This window comes from Aegilops tauschii, chromosome 7 (assembly GCF_002575655.3).
Source record: "Aegilops tauschii subsp. strangulata cultivar AL8/78 chromosome 7, Aet v6.0, whole genome shotgun sequence".
NCBI lineage: Eukaryota > Viridiplantae > Streptophyta > Magnoliopsida > Poales > Poaceae > Aegilops > Aegilops tauschii.
In genome coordinates, this window is record NC_053041.3 from 9,544,776 (window position 1) to 9,570,964 (window position 26,189).

Here is a 26,189-nt window from a genome sequence, read left to right on the forward strand (position 1 = left end):
TATGCTCAACGCAAACACCAAATAACAATTATTCAGGTTTATCCCCAATCTCGATGGTAGAGGGAGCATGCGACGCTTGATCACATCAACCTTGGAAACACTTCCAACACATATCGTCATCTCACCTTTAGCTAGTCTCCGTTTATTCTGCGGCTTTTCTTTCGAGTTACTAACACTTAGCAACCGAACCGGTATCTAATACCCTGGTGCTACTAGGAGTACTAGTAAAGTACACATTAATATAATGTATATCCAATATACTTCTGCCGACCTTGCCAGCCTTCTCATCTACGAAGTATCTAGGGTAGTTCTGCTTCAGTGACCGTTCCCCTCATTTCAGAAGCACTTAGTCTCGGGTTTGGGTTCAACCTTGGGTTTCTTCACTAGAGCAGCAACTGATTTGCCGTTTCATGAAGTATCCCTTCTTGCCCTTGCCCTTCTAGAAACTAGTGGTTTTACTAACCATCAACAATTGATGCTCCTACTTGATTTCTACTTTCGTGGTGTCAAACATCGCGAGTTGCTCAAGGATCATCATGTTTATCCCTGATATGTTATAGTTCATCACGAAGCTCTAATAGCTTGGTGGCAGTGACTATGGAGAACCATCACTATCTCATCTGGAAGATTAACTCCCACTCGATTCAAGTGATTGTAGTACTCAGACAATCTGAGCACATGCTCAACGATTGAGCTTTTCTCCCTTAGTTTGCAGGCTTAAGAAACTTGTCAGAGGTCTCATACCTCTTGACGTGGGCACTAGTCTGAAATCCCAATTTCAGTCTTTGGAACATCTCATATGTTCTGCGACGTTTCAAAACCGTCTTTGGTGCCGCAATTTTAAACCATTCAACATTACGCACTGAACTATCACGTAGTCATCAAAACGTGTATGTCAGATGTTCGCAACATCCACAAACGACGCTCGAGGTTCAGCACACCGAGCGGTGCATTAAGGACATAAGCCTTCTGTGCAGCAATGAGGACAATCCTCAGTTTACGGACCCAGTCCGCATAATTGCTACTATCAACTTTCAACTAAATTTTCTCTAGGAACATATCTTAGTAGAACTAAAGCGTAAGCTACGACATTATTTGCAAAGACCTTTTGACTATGTTCATGATAATTAAGTTCATCTGATTATTTAATGAACTCCCACTTAGATAGACATCCCTCTAGTCATCTAAGTGATACATGATCCGAATCGACTAGGCCATGTCCGATCATCACGTGAGACGGACTAGTCATCATCGGCGAACATCTCCATGTTGATCGTATCTACTATACGACTCATGTTCGACCTTTCGGTCTCTTGTGTTCCAAGGCCATGTCTGTACATGCTAGGCTCGTCAAGTCAACCTAAGTGTTTTGCTTGTGTTCCGAGGCCATGTCTGTACATGCTAGGCTCATCAACACCCGTTGTATGCGAACGTTAGAATCTATCACACCCGATCATCACGTGGTGCTTCGAAACAACGAACCTTCGCAACGGTGCACAGTTAGGGGGAACACATCTCTTGAAATTTTAGTGAGGGATCATCTTATTTATGCTACCGTCGTTCTAAGCAAATAAGATGTAAACATGACAAACATCACATGCAAATCATAAAGTGACATGATATGGCCAATATCATCTTGCGCCTTTGATCTCCATCTTCGAGGCGTGGCATGATCACCTTCGTCACCGGCATGACACCATGATCTCCATCATCATGATCTCCATCATCGTGTCTTCATGAAGTTGTCTCGCCAACTATAACTTCTACTACTATGGCTAACGGTTAGCAATAAAGTAAAGTAATTACATGGCGTTTTCATTGACACGCAGGTCATACAATAAATTAAGACAACTCCTATGGCTCCTGTCGGTTGTCATACTCATCGACATGCAAGTCGTGATTCCTATTACAAGAACATGATCAATCTCATACATCACATATATAATTCATCACATCCTTTTGGCCATATCACATCACATAGCATACCGTGCAAAAACAAGTTAGACGTCTTCTAATTGTTGTTGCATGTTTTACGTGGCTGCTATGGGTTTCTAGCAAGAACGTTTCTTACCTATGCAAAAGCCACAACGGTGATATGCCAATTGCTATTTACCCTTCATAAGGACCCTTTTCATCGAATCTGATCCAACTAAAGTGGGAGAGACAGACACCCGCTAGCCACCTTATGCATCAAGTGCATGTCAGTCGGTGGAACCTGTCTCACGTAAGAGTACGTGTAAGGTCGGTCCGGGCCGCTTCATCCCACAATGCCGCCAAATCAAGATAAGACTAGTAACAGCAAGCAAATTGAACAAATCATCGCCCACAACTACTTTGTGTTCTACTCGTGCATAGAATCTACGCATAGACCTGGCTCATGATGCCACTGGTGGGGAACGTAGCAGAAATTTAACATTTTCTACGTATCACCAAGATCAATCTATGGAGTCATCCAGCAACGAGAGAGAGGGGAGTGCATCTACATACCCTTGTAGATCGTGCGCGGAAGCGTTCAAGAGAACGGGGTTGATGGAGTCGTACTCGTCGTGATCCAAATCACCGATGATCCTAGCGCCGAACGGACGGCACCTCCGCGTTCAACACACGTACGGAGCGGGGACGTCTCCTCCTTCTTGATCCAGCAAGGGGGGAGGACAAGTTGATGGAGATCCAGCAGCACGACGGCGTGGTGGTGGAAGTAGCGGGATCCCGGCAGGGCTTCGCCAAGCGCAAGCAGGGAGGAAGAGGTGTCACGGGAGGGAGGGAGGCGCCAGGGCTTGGGGTGCTGCTCCCATGCGCCTCCCCACTATATATAGGGGTGGAGGGGGCTGGTTTCTTGCCCTCCAAGTCCATTGGGGCGTTGGCAAAGGTGGGGGAAAGAAATCCCATCATTTCCCTTCCCCACCGATTGTTATCCCCCTTTTTTAGGGATCTTGATCTTATCCCTTCGGGATATGATCTTATTCCTTCTAAGGTGGGATCCTTGTGCGCCTTGACCAGGGGTGTGGGGCCTTGCCCCCAATACCCACGTTCATGTGGGTCCCCCCATGCAGGTGGGCCCCACTTCGGAACCTTCTAGAACCTTCCCGGTACAATACCGAAAAATCCCGAACATTTTCCGGTGGCCAAAATAGGACTTCCCATATATAATATTTACCTCCGAACCATTCCAGAACTCCTCGTGACGTCCGGGATCTCATCCGGGACTCCGAACGACTTTCGGATTTCCGCATACTAATATCTCTACAACCCTAGCGTCACCGAACCTTAAGTGTGTAGACCCTACGGGTTCGGGAGACATGCAGACATGACCGAGACGACTCTCCGGTCAATAACCAACAGCGGGATCTGGATACCCATGTTGGCTCCCACATGTTCCACGATGATCTCATCGGATGAACCACAATGTCGAGGATTCAATCAATCCCGTATACAATTCCCTTTGTCAATCGGTACGTTACTTGCCCGAGATTCGATCGTCGGTATCCCAATACCTTGTTCAATCTCGTTACCGGCAAGTCACTTTACTCGTACCGTAATGCATGATCCCGTGACCAAACACTTGGTCACATTGAGCTCATTATGATGATGCATTACCGAGTGGGCCCAGAGATACCTCTCCGTCATACGGAGTGACAAATCCCAGTCTCGATTCGTGCCAACCCAACAGACACTTTCGGAGATACCTGCAGTGCACCTTTATAGCCACCCAGTTACGTTGTGACGTTTGGTACACCCAAAGCATTCCTACGGTATCCGGGAGTTGCACAATCTCATGGTCTAAGGAAATGATACTTGACATTAGAAAAGCTCTAGCAAACGAACTACACGATCTTGTGCTATGCTTAGGATTGGGTCTTGTCCATCAGATCATTCTCCTAATGATGTGATCCCGTTATCAATGACATCCAAGGTCCATGGTTAGGAAACCATAACCATCTATTGATCAACGAGCTAGTCAACTAGAGGCTTACTAGGGACATGTTGTGGTCTATGTATTCACACATGTATTACGGTTTCCAGTTAATACAATTATAGCATGAACAACAGACAATTATCATGAACAAGGAAATACAATAATAACCATTTTATTATTGCCTCTAGGGCATATTTCCAACAATCAAAACACATAAACTCATAATACCGATCGTCAACGAACTTTAAGCGTGCGGACCCTACGGGTTCGAGAACTATGTAGACATGACCAAGACATGTCTCCGGTCAATAACCAATAGCGGAACCTGGATGTTCATATTGGCTCCCACACATTCTACAAAGATCTTTGTCGGTCAAACCGCATAACAACATACGTTGTTCCCTTCTCATCGGTATGTTACTTGCCCGAGATTCGATCGTCGGTATCTCAATACCTAGTTCAATCTCGTTACCACCAAGTCTCTTTACTCGTTTCGTAATGCATCATCCCGCAACTAACTCATTATTCACATTGCTTGCAAGGCTTATAGTGAAGTGCATTACCGAGATGGCCCAGAGATACCTCTCCGACAATCGGAGTGACAAATCCTAATCTCGATCTATGCCAACTCAACAAGAACCATCAGAGACACCAATGAAGCACCTTTATAATCACCCAGTTACGTTGTGACATTTGGTAGCACACAAAGTGTTCCTCCGGTATTCGGGAGTTGTATAATCTCATAGTCATAGGAACATGTATAAGTCATGAAGAAAGCAATATCAATATACTAAATGGTCAAGTGCTAAGCTAACGGAATGCGTCAAGTCAATCACATCATTCTCTAATGATCTGATCCAGTTAATCATATGACAACTCATGTCTATGGCTAGGAAACTTAACCATCTTTGTTCAACGAGCTAGTCAAGTAGAGGCATACTAGTGACACTCTGTTTGTCTATGTATTCACACATGTACTAAGTTTCCGGTTAATACAATTTTAGCATGAATAATAAACATTTATCATGATATAAGGAAATATAAAGAACGACTTCATTATTGCCTCTTGGGCATATTTCCTTCATTGCATACTTCTAATACTGAACTACATTGCTAACTACGAAGTTATTACTATGTTTTTCAACAGAAAATCCCGATGGATTGTGTGCCTCATCTGATGTATCAGAATGGTCACCTTGATGTTTTGAACATACAACCAGGTCATCCTACGAATCTCACCTGTCCATATCGGATTTCTAAAACTGGTGAACACATGGTAATCAAAGAATGGAAAAAATGTATGGACAGTCGTAAGGAGGTTCTTGGAAGCAACATTGTGCGACAGGCAAGAATTGGAGACAGGATAGTCTCCATTCTCCATAATGGAGAGTCAGTGCTATCTTGTTTTATGCTATTTTACCTAAGAGAATATAGTAGGTCCTAAGAGAATGTAGTAGGTCCTTGTGATTATGACTAGTGACCAACTTGCTATGTGATGTCTCATTGATGAAAACAATGATCATGAGGAGGTGTTATATGACAATGATGTATTATGATGATAAGTTGTTAATGATATGATGATGATGATGATATTTATTATATCATTGGGTGAAAGAACCACAGATTAGTTTCAAGTGGATGTCCATCCACTTGAAACTAGTCCACGGTTCTTTCACCCAGTGATGTAATAACTCATTATGATGTAAATACAATATCTAAATTGTTGTTGTATGAAAACTTGTATAAAGGTGTATAAAGGTGTATGAATACGACATGGAAAAAGAAGGAAGTAAAATACGGAGTAATAGTAGTAGCGCGGGTCGGGAGAAGCGCTACTAGTACTTACCAGTAGCGCACTTCCGAGAAAGCGCTACTACTAAGTCGATATAGCAGTAGCGCGGGTTAACCCACGCTAATGCTAACCTTTAGCTGTAGCGCCTTACTAGTAGTGTGGTTCCCCGCGCTACTAATAGGCATTAAACCCGCACTACTGCTAGGGTTTTCCCTAGTAGTGTGAGTACTATGTTCCTTATGATTGTTTTGAGATATGAGGATAGTGATATTAGAGTCATGCTAGTAAGTAGTTGTGAATTTGAGAAATACTTGTGTTAAGGTTTGTGAGTCCCGTAGCATGCACGTATGGTGAACCGTTATGTAACGAAGTTGGAGCATGAGATGTTTTTTTGATTGTCTTCCTTATGAGTGGCGGTCAGGGACGAGCGATGGTCTTTTCTGACCAATCTTTCCCCCTAGAAGCATGCGCGTAGTACTTTGTTTCGATGACTAATAGATATTTGCAATAAGTATGTGAGTTCTTTATGACTAATGTTGAGTCCATGGATTATACGCACTCTCACCTCTCCGCCATTTCTAGCCTCTCTTGTACCGTGCAACTTTCGCCGGTACCATAAACCCACCACATATCCTTCCTCAAAACAGCCACCATACCTACCTATTATGGCATTTCCATAGACATTCCAAGATATATTGCCATGCAGCTTTCCACCGTTCCGTTTATTATGACACGCATCATCATTGTCATATTGCTTTGCATGATCATGTAGTTGACATCGTATTTGTGGCAAAGCCACCATTCATCAATTTTTATATATGTAGCTCTTGATTCATTGCACATCCCGGTACAGCGCCGGAGGCATTCATATAGAGTCATATATTGTTTTAGTATCGAGTTGTAATTTTTGAGTTGTCAGTAAATAGATGTATGATGATCTTAGTTATTAGAGCATTGTCCCATGTGAGGAAATAGAAGAGAAAAAAATAAAGAAAGAAAAAAAGGAAAAAGAAAAATGAGAGAAAAAGAGAGAAGGGGCAATGTTACTATCCTTTTTCCATACTTGTGCTTCAAAGTAGCACCATGATCTTCATGATAGAGAGTCTCCTATGTTTTCACTTTCATATACTAGTGGGAATTTTCATTATAGAACTTGGCTTGTATATTCCAACGATGGGCTACCTCAAAACGCCCTAGGTCTTCATGAGCAAGGAAGTTGGATGCACACCCACTTTGTTTTCTTTTTGAGCTTTCACAAACTTATAGCTCTAGTGCATCCGTTGCTTGGCAATCCCTACTCACTCACATTGATATCTATTAATGGGCATCTCCATAGCCTGTTGATATGCCTAGTTGATGTGAGACTATCTCCCTCTTTTTGTCTTCTCCGCAACCACTTTCTATTCCACCCATAGTGTTATGTCCATGGCTCACCTCATGTATTGTGTGAAAGTTGAAAAGGTTTGAGAACATCAAAAGTATGAAACAATTGCTTGGATTGTCATCGGGGTTGTGTATGATTTAAATGTTTTGTGTGATGAAGATGGAGCATAGCCAGACAATATGATTTTGTAGGGATAAGCTTTCTTTAGCCATGTTATTTTTAGAGGACATAATTATTTTGTTAGTATGCTTGAAGTATTATTGTTTTTATGTCAATATTAAACTTTTGTTTTAAATCTTACGGATCTGAACATTCATGCCACAGTAAAGAGAATTACATGGATAAATATGTTAGGTAGCATTCCAAATCAAAAAATCTGTTTTATCATTTACCTACTCGAGGACGAGTAGGAATTAAGCTTGGGGATGCTTGATACGTCTCCAACGTATCTATAATTTTTGATTGTTCCATGCTATTATATTATCTGTTTTGGATGTTATATATGCATTAATATGCTATTTTATATAATTTTTGGGACTAACCTGTTAACCTAGAGCCCAATACCAAACGGAATATAACTTTCGCGATGATTTTTTTGGACTAGAAGACACCCAGGATACTTGGAGTGTAAGTCAGAAGAGCCACGAGGCGGCCACAAGGGTGGAGGGCGTGCCCCCTGACCTTGTGGGCCCCTCGGTGACCCCCTGACCTAGATATTCCTCCTATATATTCACAAATATCCCAAAAACTTCCAGGGGAGCCACGAAACCACTTTTCCACCGCCGCAACCTTATGTACCCGTGAGATCCGATCTAGGGGCCTTTTCCGGTGTCCTGCCGGAGGGGGATTCGATCACGGAGGGCTTTTACATCAACACCATTGCCTCTCCGATGAAGCGTGAGTAGTTTACCACAGACCTACGGGTCCATAGCTAGTAGCTAAATGGCTTCTTATCTCTATTTGATTCTCAATATAAAGTACTCCTCGATATTCTTGGAGATCTATTCAATGTAATACTCTTTTCCGGTGTGTTTGCCGAGATCCGATGAATTGTGAATTTATGATCAGCTTATCTATGAATATTATTTGAATCTTCTCTGAATTCTTATATGCATGATTTGATATATTTGCAACTCTCTTCGAACTATAGATTTGGTTTGCCCAACTAGATTGGTTTTTCTTGCAATGGGAGAAGTGCTTAGCTTTGGGTTCAATCTTGCGGTGCTCGATCCTGGTGACATAAGGGGAAACGACATGTATTGTATTGTTGCCATCGAGGATAAGAAGATGGGTTTTTTATCATAATGCTTGAGTTAATTCCTCTACATCATGTCATCTTGCTGAAGGCGTTACTCCGTTCTTTATAAACTTAATACTCTGGATGCATCCTGGATAGCGGTCGATGTGTGGAGTAATAGTAGTAGATGCAGAAACATTTCAGTCTACTTGACACGGATGTGAAGCCTATATACATGATCATTGCCTTAGATAGCGTCATAACTTTGCGCTTTTCTATCAATTGCTCGGCAGTAATTTGTTCACCCACCATAATAATTTCTATGTTGAGAGAAGCCTCTAGTGAAACCTATGGTCCCCGGGTCTACTTTTCATCATATAAGTTTCCGATCTACAATTTTAGTTTACGATCTGCTTATTTTGCAATCTTTTACTTCCCGTTCCATAAACCAAAAATACCAAAAAAATTACTTTACCCTTTATCCATCTCTATCAGATCTCACTTTGCAAATAACCGTGAAGGGATTGACAACCCCTTTATCGCGTTGGATGCAAGTTGGTGTTTGCTTGTGCAGGTATTCGGTGACTTGTGCGTTATATCCTACTGGATTGATACCTTGGTTCTCAAAACTGAGGGAAATACTTAATCTACTTTGGTGCATCACCCTTTCCTCTTCAAGGGAAAAACCAACGTAAGCTCAACAAGTAGCAGACCCCACGTAACGGAGCGACCACTCTGTCATTATCTCGATCTGACGGTTCGTTCATCAGGGCTACCTCCTTGAGGAGTCGGGGCGGCTGCGGTGGCACCTGGTCCACCTCGTCACTGGTGTCATCTCCTCCTTAGTGGAGGAGCCGGTCGTCATGGACGCTGACGGGCCTGGAGAGAGTCTGCGGCGGCGCAAAGAACTGCCAGAGGAGGAGCTTCTCCCTACTCAGCCTGCTGGCGCGTAGCACCACGACTTCGGCATCGCCGGAGCTTTGGTCGAAGAGGGGGTGGGAGGGGCTCGAGAACGGAGGGTAGGTGCCCGGTGCTCGTAGAGGGTGGTGCGGCTCCGTGCATCACCTGCGCATGGTTTAAATAGCCATGGCGAGGCCCAGACGAAGGGGCGGTCCGCTTCAACGCGGCGCAACTGCCGGAGTTGGTTCCTCGGGAACCTACATCCGCATTGAAGCGGCGGCTGCTGATGACACACAAATATAGGGGATTAATCATAGTCATTTCGATAAGTAAGAGTGTCGAACCCAACAAGGAGCGGAAGGAAATGACAAGTGGTTTTCAACAAGGTACATATTCTCTGCAAGCACTGAAATTATAAGTAGCGAGTTGTTTGATAGCAAGATAATTTGTAACAAGCAAGTAACGATAGTAGTAACAAAAGTGCAGCAAGGTAGCCCAATCCTTTTGAGGCAAAGGACAACCCAAAACGGTCTCTTATGATAAGCAAAGTGTTCTTGAGGGTACACGGGAATTTCATCTAGTCACTTTCATCATGTTGGTTCGATTCGTGTTCACTACTTTGATAATTTGATATGTGGTTGGACCGGTTCTTAGGTGTTGTTCTTACTTGAACAAACCACCTATTTATGATTAACCCCTCGCAAGCATCCGCAACTACGAGAAAATTATTAAGAATAAATTCTAACCATAGCATTAAACTTTTGGATCCAATCGGTCCCTTACGGAATAGCGCATAAATTAAGGTTTAAGCTTCTATCACTCTCACAACCCATCATCTAATAACTACTCCACAATGCATTCCCTTTGGCCCAAATATGGTGAAGTGTCATCTAGTCCACATTCACATGACACCACTAAGGGAATCAACAACATACATACCATCAAAATATCGAACACATATCATGTTCACATGATTACTTGCAACATGATTTCTCCCGTGACCTCAAGAACAAAAGTAACTACTCACAAATGATAATCATGCTCAGGATCAGAGGGGTATTAAATAGCATATTGGATCTGAACATATATTCTTCCACCAAATAAACCATATAGTAATCAACTACAAGATGTACTCAACACTACTAGTCACCCACAAGTACCAATCTATAGTTCCAGTACAAAGATTGAACACAAGAGATGAACTAGGGTTTGAGAGGAGATGGTGTTGTTGGAGATGTTGATGGAGATTGCCCTCCCCAAGATGGGAGAGTTGTTGGTGATGATGATGACGATGATTTTCCCCTCCAGGAGGGAAGTTCCCCCGGCGGAATCGCTCCACCGGAGGCCCAAAGTGGTCCTGCACAAGTTTCGCCTCAAGACGACGGTGCTTCGTCCCGAACGTCCTCTTCTTATTTTTTCTAGGTCAAAATGATTTATATAGCAGAAGATGGGCACCGGAGATGGGCTGGGCTGAGCATAACCCACCAGGTCACGCCTGGTCCTCCTGGCGTGCCTAGGTGGGTTATGCCCACCTGGTGGCCCCCCTCTGGTACTTATTGGCTCCAATATTTCTTATATATTCCATAAAAATTCCTCGTGAAGTTTCAGCTCATTTGGAGTTCTGCAGAATAGGTGGCCTGATGTAGCTTTTTCAGGTCTAGATTTCCAGCTGTCGGAATTCTCCCTCTTAGTGTGAACCTTGCATATTATGAGAGAAAAGGCATTATAATTACTCCAAAAAACATTATTATGCATAAAACATTATAAATAAAAGTAGGTAAATGATGTCTACTACGCAACCTTCTTCTTGTAGACGTTGTTGGGCCTGCAAGTGCAGAGGTTTGTAGGACAGTAGCAAATTTCCCTCAAGTGGATGACCTAAGGTTTATCAATCCGTGGGAGGCGTAGGATGAAGATGGTCTCTCTCAAGCAACCTTGCAACCAAATAACAAAGAGTCTCTTGTGTCCCCAACACACCCAATACAATGGTAAATTGTATCGGTGCACTAGTTCGGCGAAGAGATGGTGATACAAGTGCAATATGGATAGTAGATAAAGGTTTTTGTAATCTGAATTTATAAAAACAGCAAGGTAAATAATAGTAAAAGTGAGCGTAAACGGTATTGCAATGCTAGGAAACAAGGCCTAGGGTTCATACTTTCACTAGTGCAAGTTCTCTCAACAATAGTAACATAATTGGATCATATAACTATCCCTCAACGTGCAGCAAAGAGTCACTCCAAAGTCACTAATAGCGGAGAACAAACGAAGAGATTATTGTAGGGTACGAAACCACCACAAAGTAATCCTTTCTGATCGATCTATTCAAGAGTTTGTAATAAAATAACACGAAGCTATTCTTTCCGTTCGATCTATCCTAGAGTTTGTACTAGAATAACATCTTAAGATACAAATCAACCAAAACCCTAATGTCACCTAGATACTCCAATGTCACCACAAGTATCCGTGGGTATGATTATACGATATGCATCACACAATCTCAGATTCATCTATTCAAACCAACACAAAGTACTTCAAAGAATGCCCCAAAGTTTCTACCGGAGAGTCAAGACGAAAATGTGTGCCAACCCCTATGCATAAGTTCACAAGGTCACTGAACCCGCAAGTTGATCACCAAAACATACATCAAGTTGATCACGTGAATATCCCATTGTCACCACAGATAAGCACATGCAAGACATACATCAAGTGTTCTCAAATCCGTAAAGACTCAATCCGATAATATAACTTCAAAGGGAAAACTCAATCCATTACAAGAGAGTAGAGGGGGAGAAACATCATAAGATCCAACTATAATAGCTAAGCTCGCGATACATCAAGATCGTGCCAAATCAAGAACACGAGAGAGAGAGAGATCAAATACATAGCTACTGGTACATACCCTCAGCCCCGAGGGTGAACTACTCCCTCCTCGTCATGGAGAGAGATACTTCTCCGTCGTATCTACTTTTCCAAACACTTTTGCCCTTGTTTTGGACTCTAACTTGCATGATTTGAATGGAACTAACCCGGACTGACGCTGTTTTCAGCAGAATTGCCATGGTGTTGTTTATGTGCAGAAAACAGAAGTTCTCGGAATGACCAGAAACTCCACGGAACGTCTAGTTAAAAATAATAAAAAATCCTTGCCAAAGATGAAGACCAGGGGGGCCACACCCTATCCACGAGGGAGGGGGGCGCCCCCCCCCCCCCTTGGGCGCGCCCCCTACCTCGTAGGCCCCCTGGAGCTCCTCCGACGCCAACTCCAACTCTATATATTTGCTTTCGGGGAGAAAAAAATCGACGAGAAGAAATCATCGCGTTTTACGATACGGAGCTGCCGCCAAGCCCTAAAACCTCTCGGGAGGGCTGATCTGGAGTCCGTTCGGGGCTCCGGAGAGGGGGATTCGTCGCCGTCGTCATCATCAACCATCCTCCATCACCAATTTCATGATGCTCACCTCCGTGCGTGAGTAATTCCATCGTAGGCTTGCTGGACGGTGACGAGTTGGATGAGATCTATCATGTAATCGAGTTAGTTTTGTTAGGGTCTGATCCGTAGTATCCACTATGTTCTGAGATTGATGTTCCTATGACTTTGCTGTGCTTAATGCTTGTCACTAGGGCCCGAGTGCCATGATTTCAGATCTGAACCTATTATGTTTTCATGAATATATGTGTGTTCTTGATCCTATCTTGCAAGTCTATTGTCACCTACTATGTGTTATGATCCGGCAACCCCAAAGTGACAATAATCGGGACCACTCCCGGTGATGACCATAGTTTGAGGAGTTCATGTATTCACTAAGTGCTAATGCTTTGTTCCGGTTCTCTATTAAAAGGAGGCCTTAATATCCCTTAGTTTCCATTAGGACCCCGCTGCCACGAGAGGGTAGGACAAAAGCTGTCATGCAAGTTCTTTTCCATAAGCACGTATGACTATATTCGGAATACATGCCTACATTACATTGATGAATTGGAGCTAGTTCTGTGTCACCCTATGTTATGACTGTTACATGATGAACCGCATCCGGCATAATTATCCATCACCGATCCAATGCCTACGAGCTTTCCATCTACTGGTTTACGCTTATTTACTTTCCCGTTGCTACTGTTACAATCACTACAAAACACCAAAAATATTACTTTTGCTTTCATTACTCTTTTGTTACCGTTACCACTACTATCATATTACTTTGCTACTAAATACTTTGCTGCAGATATTAAGTTATCCAGGTGTGGTTGAATTGACAACTCAACTGCTAATACTTGAGAATATTCTTTGGCTCCCCTTGTGTCGAATCAATAAATTTGGGTTGAATACTCTACCCTCGAAAGTTGTTGCGATCCCCTACACTTGTGGGTTATCAAGACATAATTTCTGGCGCCATTGCCGGGGAGCATAGCTCTATTCTTTGAGTCACTTGGGATTTATATCTGTTGGTCACTATGAAGAACTTGAAAGACACTAAGACAACAATTTATCCCTCAACTACGAGGGGAGGTAAGGAACTGCCATCTAGCTCTGCACTTGATTCACCTTCTGTTTTGAGTAAGCTTGCGACACCTAAACCTGCTTCTGCTATTCGTCTGATATGTCGCATGTTATTGATGATGCCACTTCTGCTATGCATGATACTTATGATGAAACTACTTCTATGCTTGATACTACTGTGCCCCTCAATGAATTTCTTGATGAACAAATTGCTAGGGCTAGAGAGAAAGAAATTATTGAAACTGATTATATTGATGAAAGTGATGATGATGATATGCCTGTTATTCCTGAGGGTTATGTTTTTGATATGGAAGCTTCTACAGCTATTTTAGCTTGCAAAGGTAGATCTGAGCTCAAGAGGCTATTAGTTAAATGGAGTAAGGAATCTCTTAGAGATAGAATGAAACCTGACCCTGCTTTTGCTACTTCACCTATTGCTGTTGCCAATAAGGATTATGAATTCTCTGTTGATCCTGATATAATTACTTTAGTTGAATCTGATCCTTTCCATGGCTATGAATCTAAAACCGTTGTGGCACATCTTACTAAATTAAATGATATAGCCACCCTATTCACTAATGATGAGAGATCTTGCTACTTTTATATCCTTCAATTTTTTTCGTTCTCATTAAAGGGTGATGCTAAGATATGGTTTAATTCTCTTGATCCTGGTTGTGTGCGTACTGCCCAGGATATGATTTATTACTTCTCTGCTAAATATTTCCCTGCTCATAAGAAAAAAGTTGCTTTGAGGGAAATATACAACTTTGTGCAAATTAAAGAAGAGAGTCTCCCACAAGCTTGGGGGAGGCTTCTCAAGTTACTTAATGCTTTGCCTGATCATCCTCTCAAGAAAAATGAAATACTTGATATCTTTTATAATGGACTAACCGATGCTTCCAGAGATTACCTGGATAGTTGTGCTGGTTCTGTTTTCAGGGAAAGAACACCGGATGAGGCTGAAATTCTATTGAATAACATGTTGACAAATGAAAATAATTGGGCACTTCTTGAGCCAGTTCCTGAGCCAGCTCCTGCTCCAATTACTGAGCCTATTCCTAAACCAACTCCGAAGAAGAGAGGTGTTCTATTCCTCAGTCCTGAAGATATGCAAGAGGCAAAGATATCTATGAAAGAAAAAGGTATTAAAGCTGAAGATGTTAAGAATTTACCTCCTATTGAAGAAATACATGGTCTTAATTTACTGCATGTCGAAGAAACATATGATCTTAATCCTTTACCTATTGAAGAACCTCTAGGTCTTGATAACCCGACACAAGTAGTAAAGGTAAATTCTCTCTATAGATATGATAAAGTTGAAGTCCCTCCTACTAAAATTGCTAGCCAGAGCTTGGATGAGTTTGATAATTGTATGTTTAAGCAAGAAGACTTCAATGCTTATTTTGGTAGACAATTAAAACAAAATGCATATATGATTAAACACTTGGGTGATTATATGGCTGATGTTAGATGTGAACTTAAACTTGTTAGCAAACATGCTTCTATGGTTACCACTCAAGTAGAACAAGTACTTAAAGCTCAAAATGATTTGCTCAATGAAATGAATAGTAAGAAAAATGATTACGCTGTTAGAGTGGCTACTAGAACGGGAAGAATGACCAGGAACCTTTGTATCCTGAAGGCCACCCTAAGAGAATTGAGCAAGATTCTCAGAGAAATAAAATTGATGTACCTAGTTCTTCTAAAAGGAAGAAAAAGAAAAATGATAGGACCTGGTAACCTATTGCTGAACCACCTGAGAATCCCAATGATATCTCTATTTCTGATGCTAAAACACAATCTGGTAATGAACATGAACCTAATGAAAATATTAATGATGATGTTCATGATGATACTCAACCTAGTAATGATAATGATGTCGAAATTGAACCTGCTGTTGATCTTGATAACCCACAGTCAGAGAATCAACGTTATGATAAGAGAGATTTTGTTGCTAGGAAACATGGTAAAGAAAGAGAACCTTGGGTTCAGAAACCCATGCCTTTTCCTCCCAAACCATCCAAGAAAAAGGATGATGAGGATTTTGAGCGCTTTGCTGAAATGATTAGACCTATCTTTTTGCGTATGCGATTGACTGATATGCTCAAAATGAATCCTTATGCTAAGTACATGAAAGATATTGTTACAAATAAAAGAAAGATACTGGAAGCTGAAATTTCCACCATGCTTGCTAATTATACTTTTAAGGGTGGAATACCAAAGAAACTTGGAGATCCAGGAGTACCCACTATACCATGCTCCATTAAAAGAAACTATGTTAAAACTGCTTTATGTCATCTTGGAGCCGGTGTTAGTGTTATGCCCCTCTCTTTATATCGTAGACTTGATTTGAATAAGCTGACACCTACTGAAATATGTTTGCAAATGGCTGATAAATCAACTGCTATACCTGTCGGTATTTGTGAGGATGTGCCTGTTGTGGCTGCAAACGTTACTATTTTAACGGACTTTGTTATTCTTGATATTCCCGAGGACGATAGTATGTCTATTATTCTTGGAAGAGCTTTTCTGAATACTGCAGGGGCTGTTATTGATTGCACCAAAGGCAATGTCACTTTTCATGTTAATGGTAATGAGCATACGGTACACTTTCCGAGGAAACAACCTCAAGTTCATAGTATCAACTCTATTGGAAAAATTCCATCGATTATTTTTGGAGATTTCGAATTTCCTCTTCGTGCTGTCAAGAAGAAATATGATATTCTTATTATTGGGGATGTGCATATCCCCGTTGAGGTAACATAGTGTTATTCGAAATTTCTCCGATTCCATGTTATTTGGAATGAGTTTGTTAACAAGACCTGATCAACCTTGTTAGTGGATTCCTTTTGATGAGCATGAGACGGATGAAACTAGAAGCACAACCTTCTGTACCCTCTTTATACTTTCTGTTATTTAGTTGAAATAAAGTAAAAATAGTATTTTTCTGTCTGTTTCCTGATTTATCCGTGCAATATAAAAATACAACGAAAATAAAAGTCCTCCAAATGCCATGCCAATTTAATATGATTTTTTTAGAATATTTGAGGATTTATGGTACTGAAAACACCGCGGGGGGAGCTGCCACCTGGCCACGAGGGTGGAGGACGCGCCCTACCCCCCAGGGCGCGCCCACCTGCCACGTGGGCCTACGGTGGCCCTCCTCCACTTATTCCTGCACCCATCCTCTTCTTCTTCCTCCCACAAACACGAATAACCACCTCAAGCACGAGTTCTAGCTCACTTTGCTGCGATTTTCGATCTCCTTGCTCAAAGCACCCCTCACAAAACTGCTTGGGGAGATTGTTCCTTGGTATGTGACTCCTCCATTGGTCCAATTAGTTTTGTTCTAATGCTTTATTCATTGCAAATTTTTGCTGCATAGGTGACCATGTTCTTGAGCTTGCATGTCAAATTTATATGGTTCCAAGTAGTTCTAATGCCTGATATAAGCTCTAGGCACTTGTAGGAGTAGTTGCTATTAATTTTATTGAAGTTGGTTCACTTTTGTTTGAAGTTACTAAAAATTTCATAATATTTCAGAATATAATGAAGAGACTTTTGAGGGGCTCGTCGAGCCGAAGCTCGAAGGAAAAACAAAATGAAGAAACACAGAGGCCCAAATATAATTTGCCTCGCACCACGGAGGTCCGGCCGAGTGAATGGCCTTCCGATGACTTCTTGAGACAAGCCGGGATTTTTGAGGATTTCTATTCATTGGCTGAGAACGCTGGCCTCACCGACTTCCTCCGCGACCAACGTCATTAGTATCTCTTACTCACTAATACTTTTGTGCAAAACTTCTACTATTTTCCTAAGGAATCACCTCCTTCAGTAGAGTTTCATTTATATGATGTTGTTAAGAAGATGCCATTAGCTGGATTTTGCAAGGTTTGCAAAATACCCTTTGAGGGTACCTTAGATGAACCACACCGTAAAGATGTGGAAGAATTTATTGACACCATCACTGTGGGAGAAACCAGGAAGGTTTCCGATGCAAGAATCACTAGCATACATTTTCCTGTTTTACGCTACTTTGCCTTATTTGCTAGTCGTTGCTTGATTGGTCGTGGAAACTGTGGAAACCTTAGTGTTCCTGATATTATTATTTTGTTCCATGGTTTATACCGCGATAACACTGTTAGTATGGGCGGAATTATTGCTAAACGGTTAAGTCTGAACCGTACTAAGGACCCCATCTTTGGAGGTATTTATGCTTCACGCCTAGCTGCACATTTTAACATACCTATTAGGCTCTATGAGAAAGAAGAAAAATTGTTGCCTAGTGCTTATTTAGATTATAAGAGTACGCTAGCGCATGATTTTATTGTTAAGAATAGGGAAGCGGAGCTTAAATATAAATTGTACTTTAATAAACATCACCCTGAGACTATTACCTTGCCTGCTCCTTCCTTGTTTAATTTTGAAGGACCGTATCTCGTTCCGTGGGTGGCCATTCAAGCCTACAGGAATCCTGCACCAGCCCCGGAACCGAAACCACAATATGAGCCTCCACGACAGTCTGTTTATTCTTGGGATCCGGAGATGGCTGCCAGCCAATGGCAGTCAGAGTCTTCTTCATCTCAGTACGACCCCAGCTACACGTACGGGTATCCACCAGGATATCCCTGGCAATGAACCAACTTAGGCCAAAAGCCTAAGCTTGGGGGAGTACGTATTTCCCACCGACATTACATTTATGTATACACACTCATTGCTAGATGTCGGTGCTCATACTCTTTCACTGTAATATCCATGCTAGTTTATTTACTTTTTCCTGCTTTCTTCTTGTGTGTCTGTTAAACCTTAAGAAAAAAATTAGTAGTAGTTTACTTTTCTTGCTGTAGTAGTACTAATTAAAAAGAAAACCCAAAAATATTTCCCGTTCTTCTTTTTGCTTGTTGGGAGCTTTCTTGTGTAAATAGTTTTTATTTCTTTTCTTTTCTTTGGGGGTCGATAGGAGAAGAACATGATTAAATTGTTGAAGTGGCTCTTATATGCATTATTGTTGATTTAACCAAGAGCCCATATTGCCTTGCCTTCTCCTGTCTATTGAATGCTCGCAGATTCCAGCTTAGTCCAATGCACATGCACTCTTATTATTATTCACATCGTTCGGTCGTGCAAGTGAAAGGCAATTATGATGATACATGATGGAGTGACTGAGATGAGAAAAGTTGGTATGAACTCGACCTCTTTTGCTTTTGTAAATATGATGAGTTCATCGTTCTTTATTCAGCTTATTATGAATAAACATGTTTGCAATGACAATTAGAGATCATAGTTGCTCGTGCCATGCTTGATTAGCTATGAGTTATAATAGTTTACCTTGCGTGCCAACATGCTATTAAAATGGTTGTGATGTGGTATGATGGGGTGGTATCCTCCTTTGAATGATTTAAGTGACTTGACTTGGCACATGTTCACACATGTAGTTGAAACAAATCAACATAGCCTTCACGATATTTATGTTCATGGTGGATTATATCCTACTCATGCTTGCATCCAATGTTTATTAATTTTAATGCATATTCATGACTGTTGTCGCTCTCTAGTTGGTCGCTTCCCAGTCTTTTGCTAGCCTTCACTTGTACTAAGCGGGAATATTGCTTGTGCATCCAATCCCTTAAACCCCAAAGTTATTCCATATGAGTCCACTATACCTTCCTATATGCGGTATTTACCTGCCGTTACAAGTAAATTTGTATGTGCCAAACTCTAAACCTTCAAATAAAACTTCTGTTTTGTATGCTCGAATAGCTCATGTATCAACTAGGGCTGCCCTTATCCTCCATGTTAGGCGGGTTATTCTCAAGAGGAGAGGACTCCGCTCCTCATTCACGAGAAAATGGCTGGTCACCGGGATGCCCAGTCCCATGCTTTATGCAAACTAAATCAAAATTAATTGCAGACAAAACTCCCCCTGGGGCTGTTGCTAGTTGGAGACACTCGTTGTTTTGAGCAAGTCATGGATTGATGCTTGTTGGTGGAGGGGGAGTATAAACTTTACTATTCTGTTTGGGAACCGCCTATAATGTGTGTAGCATGGAAGATATCGCAATCTCTTAGTTGTTATGTCGACAATGAAAGTATGCCGCTCAAAATATTATTTATCTCTATTTCAAAACCGAGCTCTGGCACCTCTACAAATCCCTGCTTCCCTCTGCGAAGGGCCTATCTATTTACTTTTATGTTGAGTCATCACCCTCCTATTAAAAAGCACTAGCTGGAGAGCACAACTGTCATTTGCATTCATTACTGTTAATTTATATTGGGTATGACTATGACTGGATCTCTTTTACCATGAATTACAATGTCTAGTCAGTCCTTGATCTTTAAAGGTGCTCTGCATTTATGTTTTGCGGTCTCAGAAAGGGCTAGCGAGATACCATCTTGTTATATCATATTATGATTGTTTTGAGAAAGTGTTGTCATCCGAGATTTATTATTATGGCTCGCTAGTTAATTATGCTATTGATATGAGTAAACATGAGACCTGAGATTTATTGCAAATGTGGTTAGTCAAAATCTTTGCTGAAAACTTGAATGCTGGCTTTACATATTTACAACAATAAGAGCAAACAGAGTTTGTAGCAGTTTTTCTTTATCACTTTCAGTTTGTCAACTGAATTGCTTGAGGACAAGCAAAGGTTTAAGCTTGGGGGAGTTGATACGTCTCCGTCGTATCTACTTTTCCAAACACTTTTGCCCTTGTTTTGGACTCTAACCTGCATGATTTGAATGGAACTAACCCGGACTGACGCTGTTTTCAGCAGAATTGCCATGGTGTTGTTTATGTGCAGAAAACAAAAGTTCTCGGAATGACCTGAAACTCCACGGAACGTCTAGTTAAAAATAATAAAAAATCCTTGCCAAAGATGAAGACCAGGGGGGCCACACCCTGTCCACGAGGGTGGGGGCGCCCCCTGATGGGGTTGTATACCTAGGGTAGGGTCATAGGAAATGTCCTGTGTACCCTTCCTAAGGTCATCGCCCTAAAGCCAACGACAGTAGAGGAACATCATCATTCACTCGACTCAAGGCATTCCACTCGGAAGGATCGAAGCACTCGACCGCGCCAGAAGACACTCGACGCGGAGAAGATTAAAAGTCACTCTACAACAACGGCCGGACATTTACTCTGTAGTTTTAAAGATCATTTATAGTCTTTTATAGCTAGCGTTACCTGTAACACACTGTCTTAACTTACATTGAACCCTTGGCATTGTGGGATGGCTGGGTCCTGGCGCACTCTATATAAGCCACCCCCTCCTCTGGCACAAGGGTTCGCACCCCCTGTAACACGCATACACATAATCCAATCGACCGCCTCCGGGCACCGAGACGTAGGGTTGTTACTTCCTCAGAGAAGGGCCTGAACTCGTAAAACACTTGTCAACAACTTCACCGTAGCTAGAACCTGCCTCTCCATCACCTACCCCCCTTCGTACTGTCAGTCTTAGTACCACGACAGTTGGCGCCCACCTTGGGGCAGGTGTTTTAGCGTTTTTCCGGTGAAAGTTGCATTTTCTCCGACTCTCATCATCATGGTTTCCGGTGGAGGTTTGGCCGAGGGGCGCGAGATCCGTCTTGGAGCGCTCACCTTCGTCGCCGACGACTCCGCTTGGCTCCAGGAGGCACCACTCGATGTCGATGCGCTCCCCGTCCGCGGGGCCACGCACTTTCGCGCATGCGTCCGTGGCGTCCTTCTCCGCCAGCCGTCGACCCAGTATTGGTCGGCACCTGTGGCTTCCTCGCTCCCCGCTACCGGCCGGCGCAAGCGTTCCGGTCGGTCGCGGCTCCAGCGGTGGGAGAGACATGCAGCGGCTCCTCAGTCGGCCGCCCCACCGGTCACGGCAATTGAGCCTGATGAAAATCTTTACGGCCTGTTTGATCTGTCGACTGGCTCCGTTGAGACCGCGTCCGAGTGCGATAGCAGCGATCTTGCGGCAGAAGTCCTGATGGTCGACGGACCACGCAGTCCTCCAGGCTTCGACCGTAACGGTGGCGGAAACGGCGGCGGCGATCCGCCGCGCGTTCATGAAGAGTACCGCCCCGAATCTCTTTCCTCTCGACGGAGGGAAGAGCTCCGTCGCCGCAACATGGATGCACTTCACACTCCAATCGTTGGAGATACCCCCGAGGCCCTGGCCTTGGAAGAAGCGCGCATGGCTAATCTGGCCGAGCGCACTCGACTGGAGAACCTTCAGCACGCGCTGGACGAGCGTGCTCGGGAGCGACGCCCGTAATCCAGTCGACGTCAACTTTTTCCACCGCCGACTCAGGTATACCGAACTCCAATCCAGAATCTAGCAGCAGCAACCCGAATAGCAGAGTCGATTCAACCCTCTCAATCAGAGGCTGGCAGAGGCTTAGCACAGATCAGGGACTTGCTTCGGGCTGCTGGGGAGTTGAACACAGTGGTGTCCCAGTCGCGCAATAGGATCCACAGTGAGTCTGTAAGAGCGGACACGGTTCAGTCGACCCATAGCCCAAAATCGCCCCTGCGACGTGAGGGACGTGGAGATCGACGAGATCGGTACAGGTACAACAAGCAGCCAGATTATTGTGTCCAAGATGATAGGCGTCGAGTGCCAACCCCTCCTCCGCGGAGCGGGTCTTATGCGCCTCGACAGCATGATGACAGACGTCCCCCCAGTGGTGGACGAGGGGTTCCAGTCGACCCCAGAGGGCCAGGGTTTGATGCGAGATCTATTCTCGTTCAAAGTCTGGTCGACAGGAACAGGGCATACAGGGAAGGCCCTGCTAGAGATCAACCGACTGGAAGCAGAGTGCATGTTTCCGGTCCCGAGTGTTTTAGTCGAGCCATCAGAACAGCTGTGATTCCTCCCAACTTCAGGTTGGCAACTGGAGTCAGCAAATTTACTGGGTCATCCAAGCCTGACACTTGGCTTGAAGATTACCGAGTGGCTGTACAGATTGGTGGAGGGAACGATGATGTGGCTATGAAACATCTCCCTTTGATGCTGGAAGGGTCGGCCAGAGCATGGTTGAACCAACTGGCACCAGGCAGCATTGACAGTTGGGATGAGTTGGCCCGAGTGTTTGTTAGGACCTTCGAAGGCACTTGCAAGGGACCGGCAGGGTTGACGGAATTGCAGTCATGTGTTCAGAAGCCAGGCGAGACCTTGAGAGACTATATTCAGAGGTGGATCACTTTAAACCATACGGTGGAAGGAGTGTCAGATCACCAGGCAGGCTGTGCCTTCAAAGAAGGCGTCAAGTACAGAGAGCTGAATCTGAAGTTTGGTCGGACTGGGGACATGACCCTCGGTCGAATGATGGAAACTGCCACCAAATATGCCAATGGCGAAGAAGAAGACCGACTCCGGAGTGGCAAGCATAAAACAGTCGCCCAGGATACTGGAGGAGGGAATTCCAGTCGGAAGCAGAAACGGAAAGCTGAACCAGCGGCTCCTAGTGAGGCATTGGCAGTGACCCAAGGAAAATTCAAGGGAAAGCCCAAAGGGCCATGGAATCCCAAGAAAGTGAAGGATCAAGATGGCAACGATGTGTTGGACTTACCCTGCCATATTCATACCAAGAAAGATGAAGAGGGTAATTTCATTTACCCAAAGCATAGCACTCGACAGTGTCGGCTCCTGATCCAGCAGTTTCGCGATAAACAGCCCAAAGAGAAGGAGAAAGAGTCGGGTAAGAGTGATGACAAGGATGATGATGATGATGATGGTTTTCACAACGTCAATTCCACTCTGATGATTTTTGCTGATGTCGAAACCAAAAGTCGACTGAAAGTAATTAACAGAGAAGTGAACATGGTTGCCCCGGCAACACCAAGCTATCTGAAGTGGTCGCAGACCGCCATTACATTCGACCAGTCTGATCACCCAGCACACATTGCCACCCCTGGGAGGCAAGTGTTGGTGGTCGACCCAGTGGTTGAAGGCACCCGACTGACTAAGGTGCTAATGGATGGTGGCAGCGGCCTGAATATCCTGTACGTGGAGACCTTGAAGGGGATGGGCATTCTGATGTCCAAACTCAGCGCGAGCAGCATGAGCTTTCATGGAGTTATCCCTGGCAAGAAGACCCATTCACTCGGCCAAATTGCGCTAGATGTGGTTTTCGGTGATTCCAAGAATTACCGAAAGGAGAAGTTGACTTTTGAGGTCGTGGATTTCCAGAGTGCCTATCACGCTATCTTGGGCAGGCCCGCATATGCTCGTTTCATGGCTCGACCATGTTACATCTACCTCAAGATGAAAATGCCTGGCCCTAAGGGAGTAATCACTGTGACTAGCAATCGGCAAAAGGCAGAGGAGTGCTTCCAGAAGGGCTCCAGGATCGCTGATGCACAAATGGCAGTAGTCGAGTTGCAAGAGTATCAGAAGAATGCAGATCCGAGTGATTTGCTACGATTAAAGAAGCCAGCAACCGACTCTGCGTTTCAGTCATCTGGTGAAACCAAGCCGGTTCACATTCATCCGACTGACCCAGAGGCTGCCCCGACTCACATTTCCACCACCCTTGACAGCAAATAGGAAGAAGCGCTCATCCAGTTCCTCCGTGAGAACTGGGACATCTTCGCATGGAAGCCCGCTGACATGCCGGGTGTACCCAGGGGACTGGTTGAGCATCGTTTGCGAGTCGACCCAAAAGTGAAGCCAGTGAAGGAACATCTTCGTCGGTCCGTCGTACAGAAGAGAAAAGCTATTGGTGAAGAGGTGGCTCGACTCCTGGCGGCTGAGTTCATTAGAGAGATTTACCACTCCGAGTGGCTTGCCAATGTTGTCATGGTCCCCAGGAAGGACGACTCACTCCGCATGTGTATTGACTTCAAGCATATCAATCGGGCCTGCCCGAAAGATCATTTTCCTCTCCCCCGAATCGACCAAATCGTCGACTCGACTGCGGGATGCGAGAGATTGTCCTTTCTGGATGCTTATTCCGGGTACCATCAGATCCATCTGTATGGGCCCGATGAAATAAAAACGGAGTTCATTACGCCATTCGGATGCTTCTGTTACGTCACTATGCCGTTCGACCTAAAAAATGCAGGGGCCACATTCATGAGGATGATTCAAAAGTGTCTGCTCACTCAAATCAGTCGGAATGTGGAGGCATACATGGATGACATCGTGGTCAAGTCACGAAAGGGTTCCGACCTGTTGGCTGACCTTGCTGAAACCTTTGCAAATCTCAGAAAGTATGATATCAAGCTCAATCCAGCAAAGTGCACATTTGGAGTCCCTGGTGGAAAGTTACTCGGGTTTCTCGTTTCCGAACGAGGGATCGATGCTAACCAAGAAATGATTGGTACTATACTCCGAATGAAACGCCCCGTGCTTGTGCATGATGTCCAAAAATTGACTGGATGTTTGGCCGCTCTAAGTCGATTCATTTCTCGCCTTGGTGAGAAGGCGCTTCCTCTTTACCGACTGATGAAGAAGGCTAACAAGTTCGAGTGGACTGATGAAGCTGAAGCAGCGTTTGCAGAGCTCAAAGCCCTGCTTCCCACCCAGCCGGTGTTAGCTGCCCCAATCAGCAAAGAACCTTTACTGCTTTACATTGCAGCCACTGGACAAGTTGTTAGTACTGTGCTCACGGTCGAGCGAGATGAAGAAGGAAAGGCATACAAAGTTCAGCGCCCAGTGTACTACCTCTCTGAAGTTTTGACCCCTTCGAAGCAAAGATATCCACACTATCAGAAGCTTGTGTATGGGATATACATGACTGCGAAGAAGGTTGCTCACTATTTCTCTGATCACTCCATTACAGTCGTCAGCGACGCACCACTATCAGAGATTCTGAACAATAGAGATGCAATTGGTCGAGTGGCCAAATGGGCGATTGAACTCCTTCCCTTAGGCATTGAGTTTGAAGCAAAGAAAGCAATCAAATCCCAGTCAATAGCTGATTTCTTGGCCGAGTGGATCGAACAGCAACTGCCGACTCAAGTTCACTCGGAACACTGGACCATGTTTTTTGATGGCTCTAAGATGTTGAATGGTTCCGGCGCTGGGATAGTATTGGTATCCCCCCGAGGAGACAAACTCAGCTATGTCCTTCAGATTCACTTTGATTCTTCTAACAATGAAGCCGAATACGAAGCACTTCTGTATGGGTTACGTATGGCCATTTCACTCGGCGTCCGCCGCCTCATGGTCTACGGCGACTCAGATTTGGTAGTCAATCAGGTGATGAAGGAATGGGACGTCAGAAGTCCAGCCATGACAGGTTATTGCAATGCAGTAAGAAAGCTGGAGAAGAAGTTTGAGGGGTTGGAGCTTCATCACGTACCCCGATTGAAAAACCAAGCAGCCGACGATCTGGCCAAGATAGGTTCCAAGAGGGGAGCTATTCCCAGTAATGTGTTCTTGGAACATTTACATACACCTTCAGTACAGGAAGATCCTTTCACTGAAGAGCCCCCGCAACCGAAGAGTGCCACAGATCCGACTGAAGTGGAAGTCCCTGCCGTGG

General features: G+C 43.9%; 1 protein-coding gene across 1 annotated transcript; it reads left to right on the plus strand.

Annotated features, from left to right (window-relative positions):
- The first annotated feature begins 23,521 nt into the window (after positions 1-23,521).
- Positions 23,522-24,247, plus strand: LOC109768379 (uncharacterized). The gene has a single exon (XM_020327103.1). It carries the CDS (start codon positions 23,522-23,524, stop codon positions 24,245-24,247), a length of 726 nt encoding a protein of 241 aa, XP_020182692.1.
- The last annotated feature ends 1,942 nt before the right edge of the window (positions 24,248-26,189 follow it).

Excerpts from the sequence above, each read along its gene's own strand:
- LOC109768379 (XM_020327103.1), top strand. The coding sequence starts at position 23,522 with ATGGTTGCCCCGGCAACACCAAGCTATCTGAAGTGGTCGCAGACCGCC.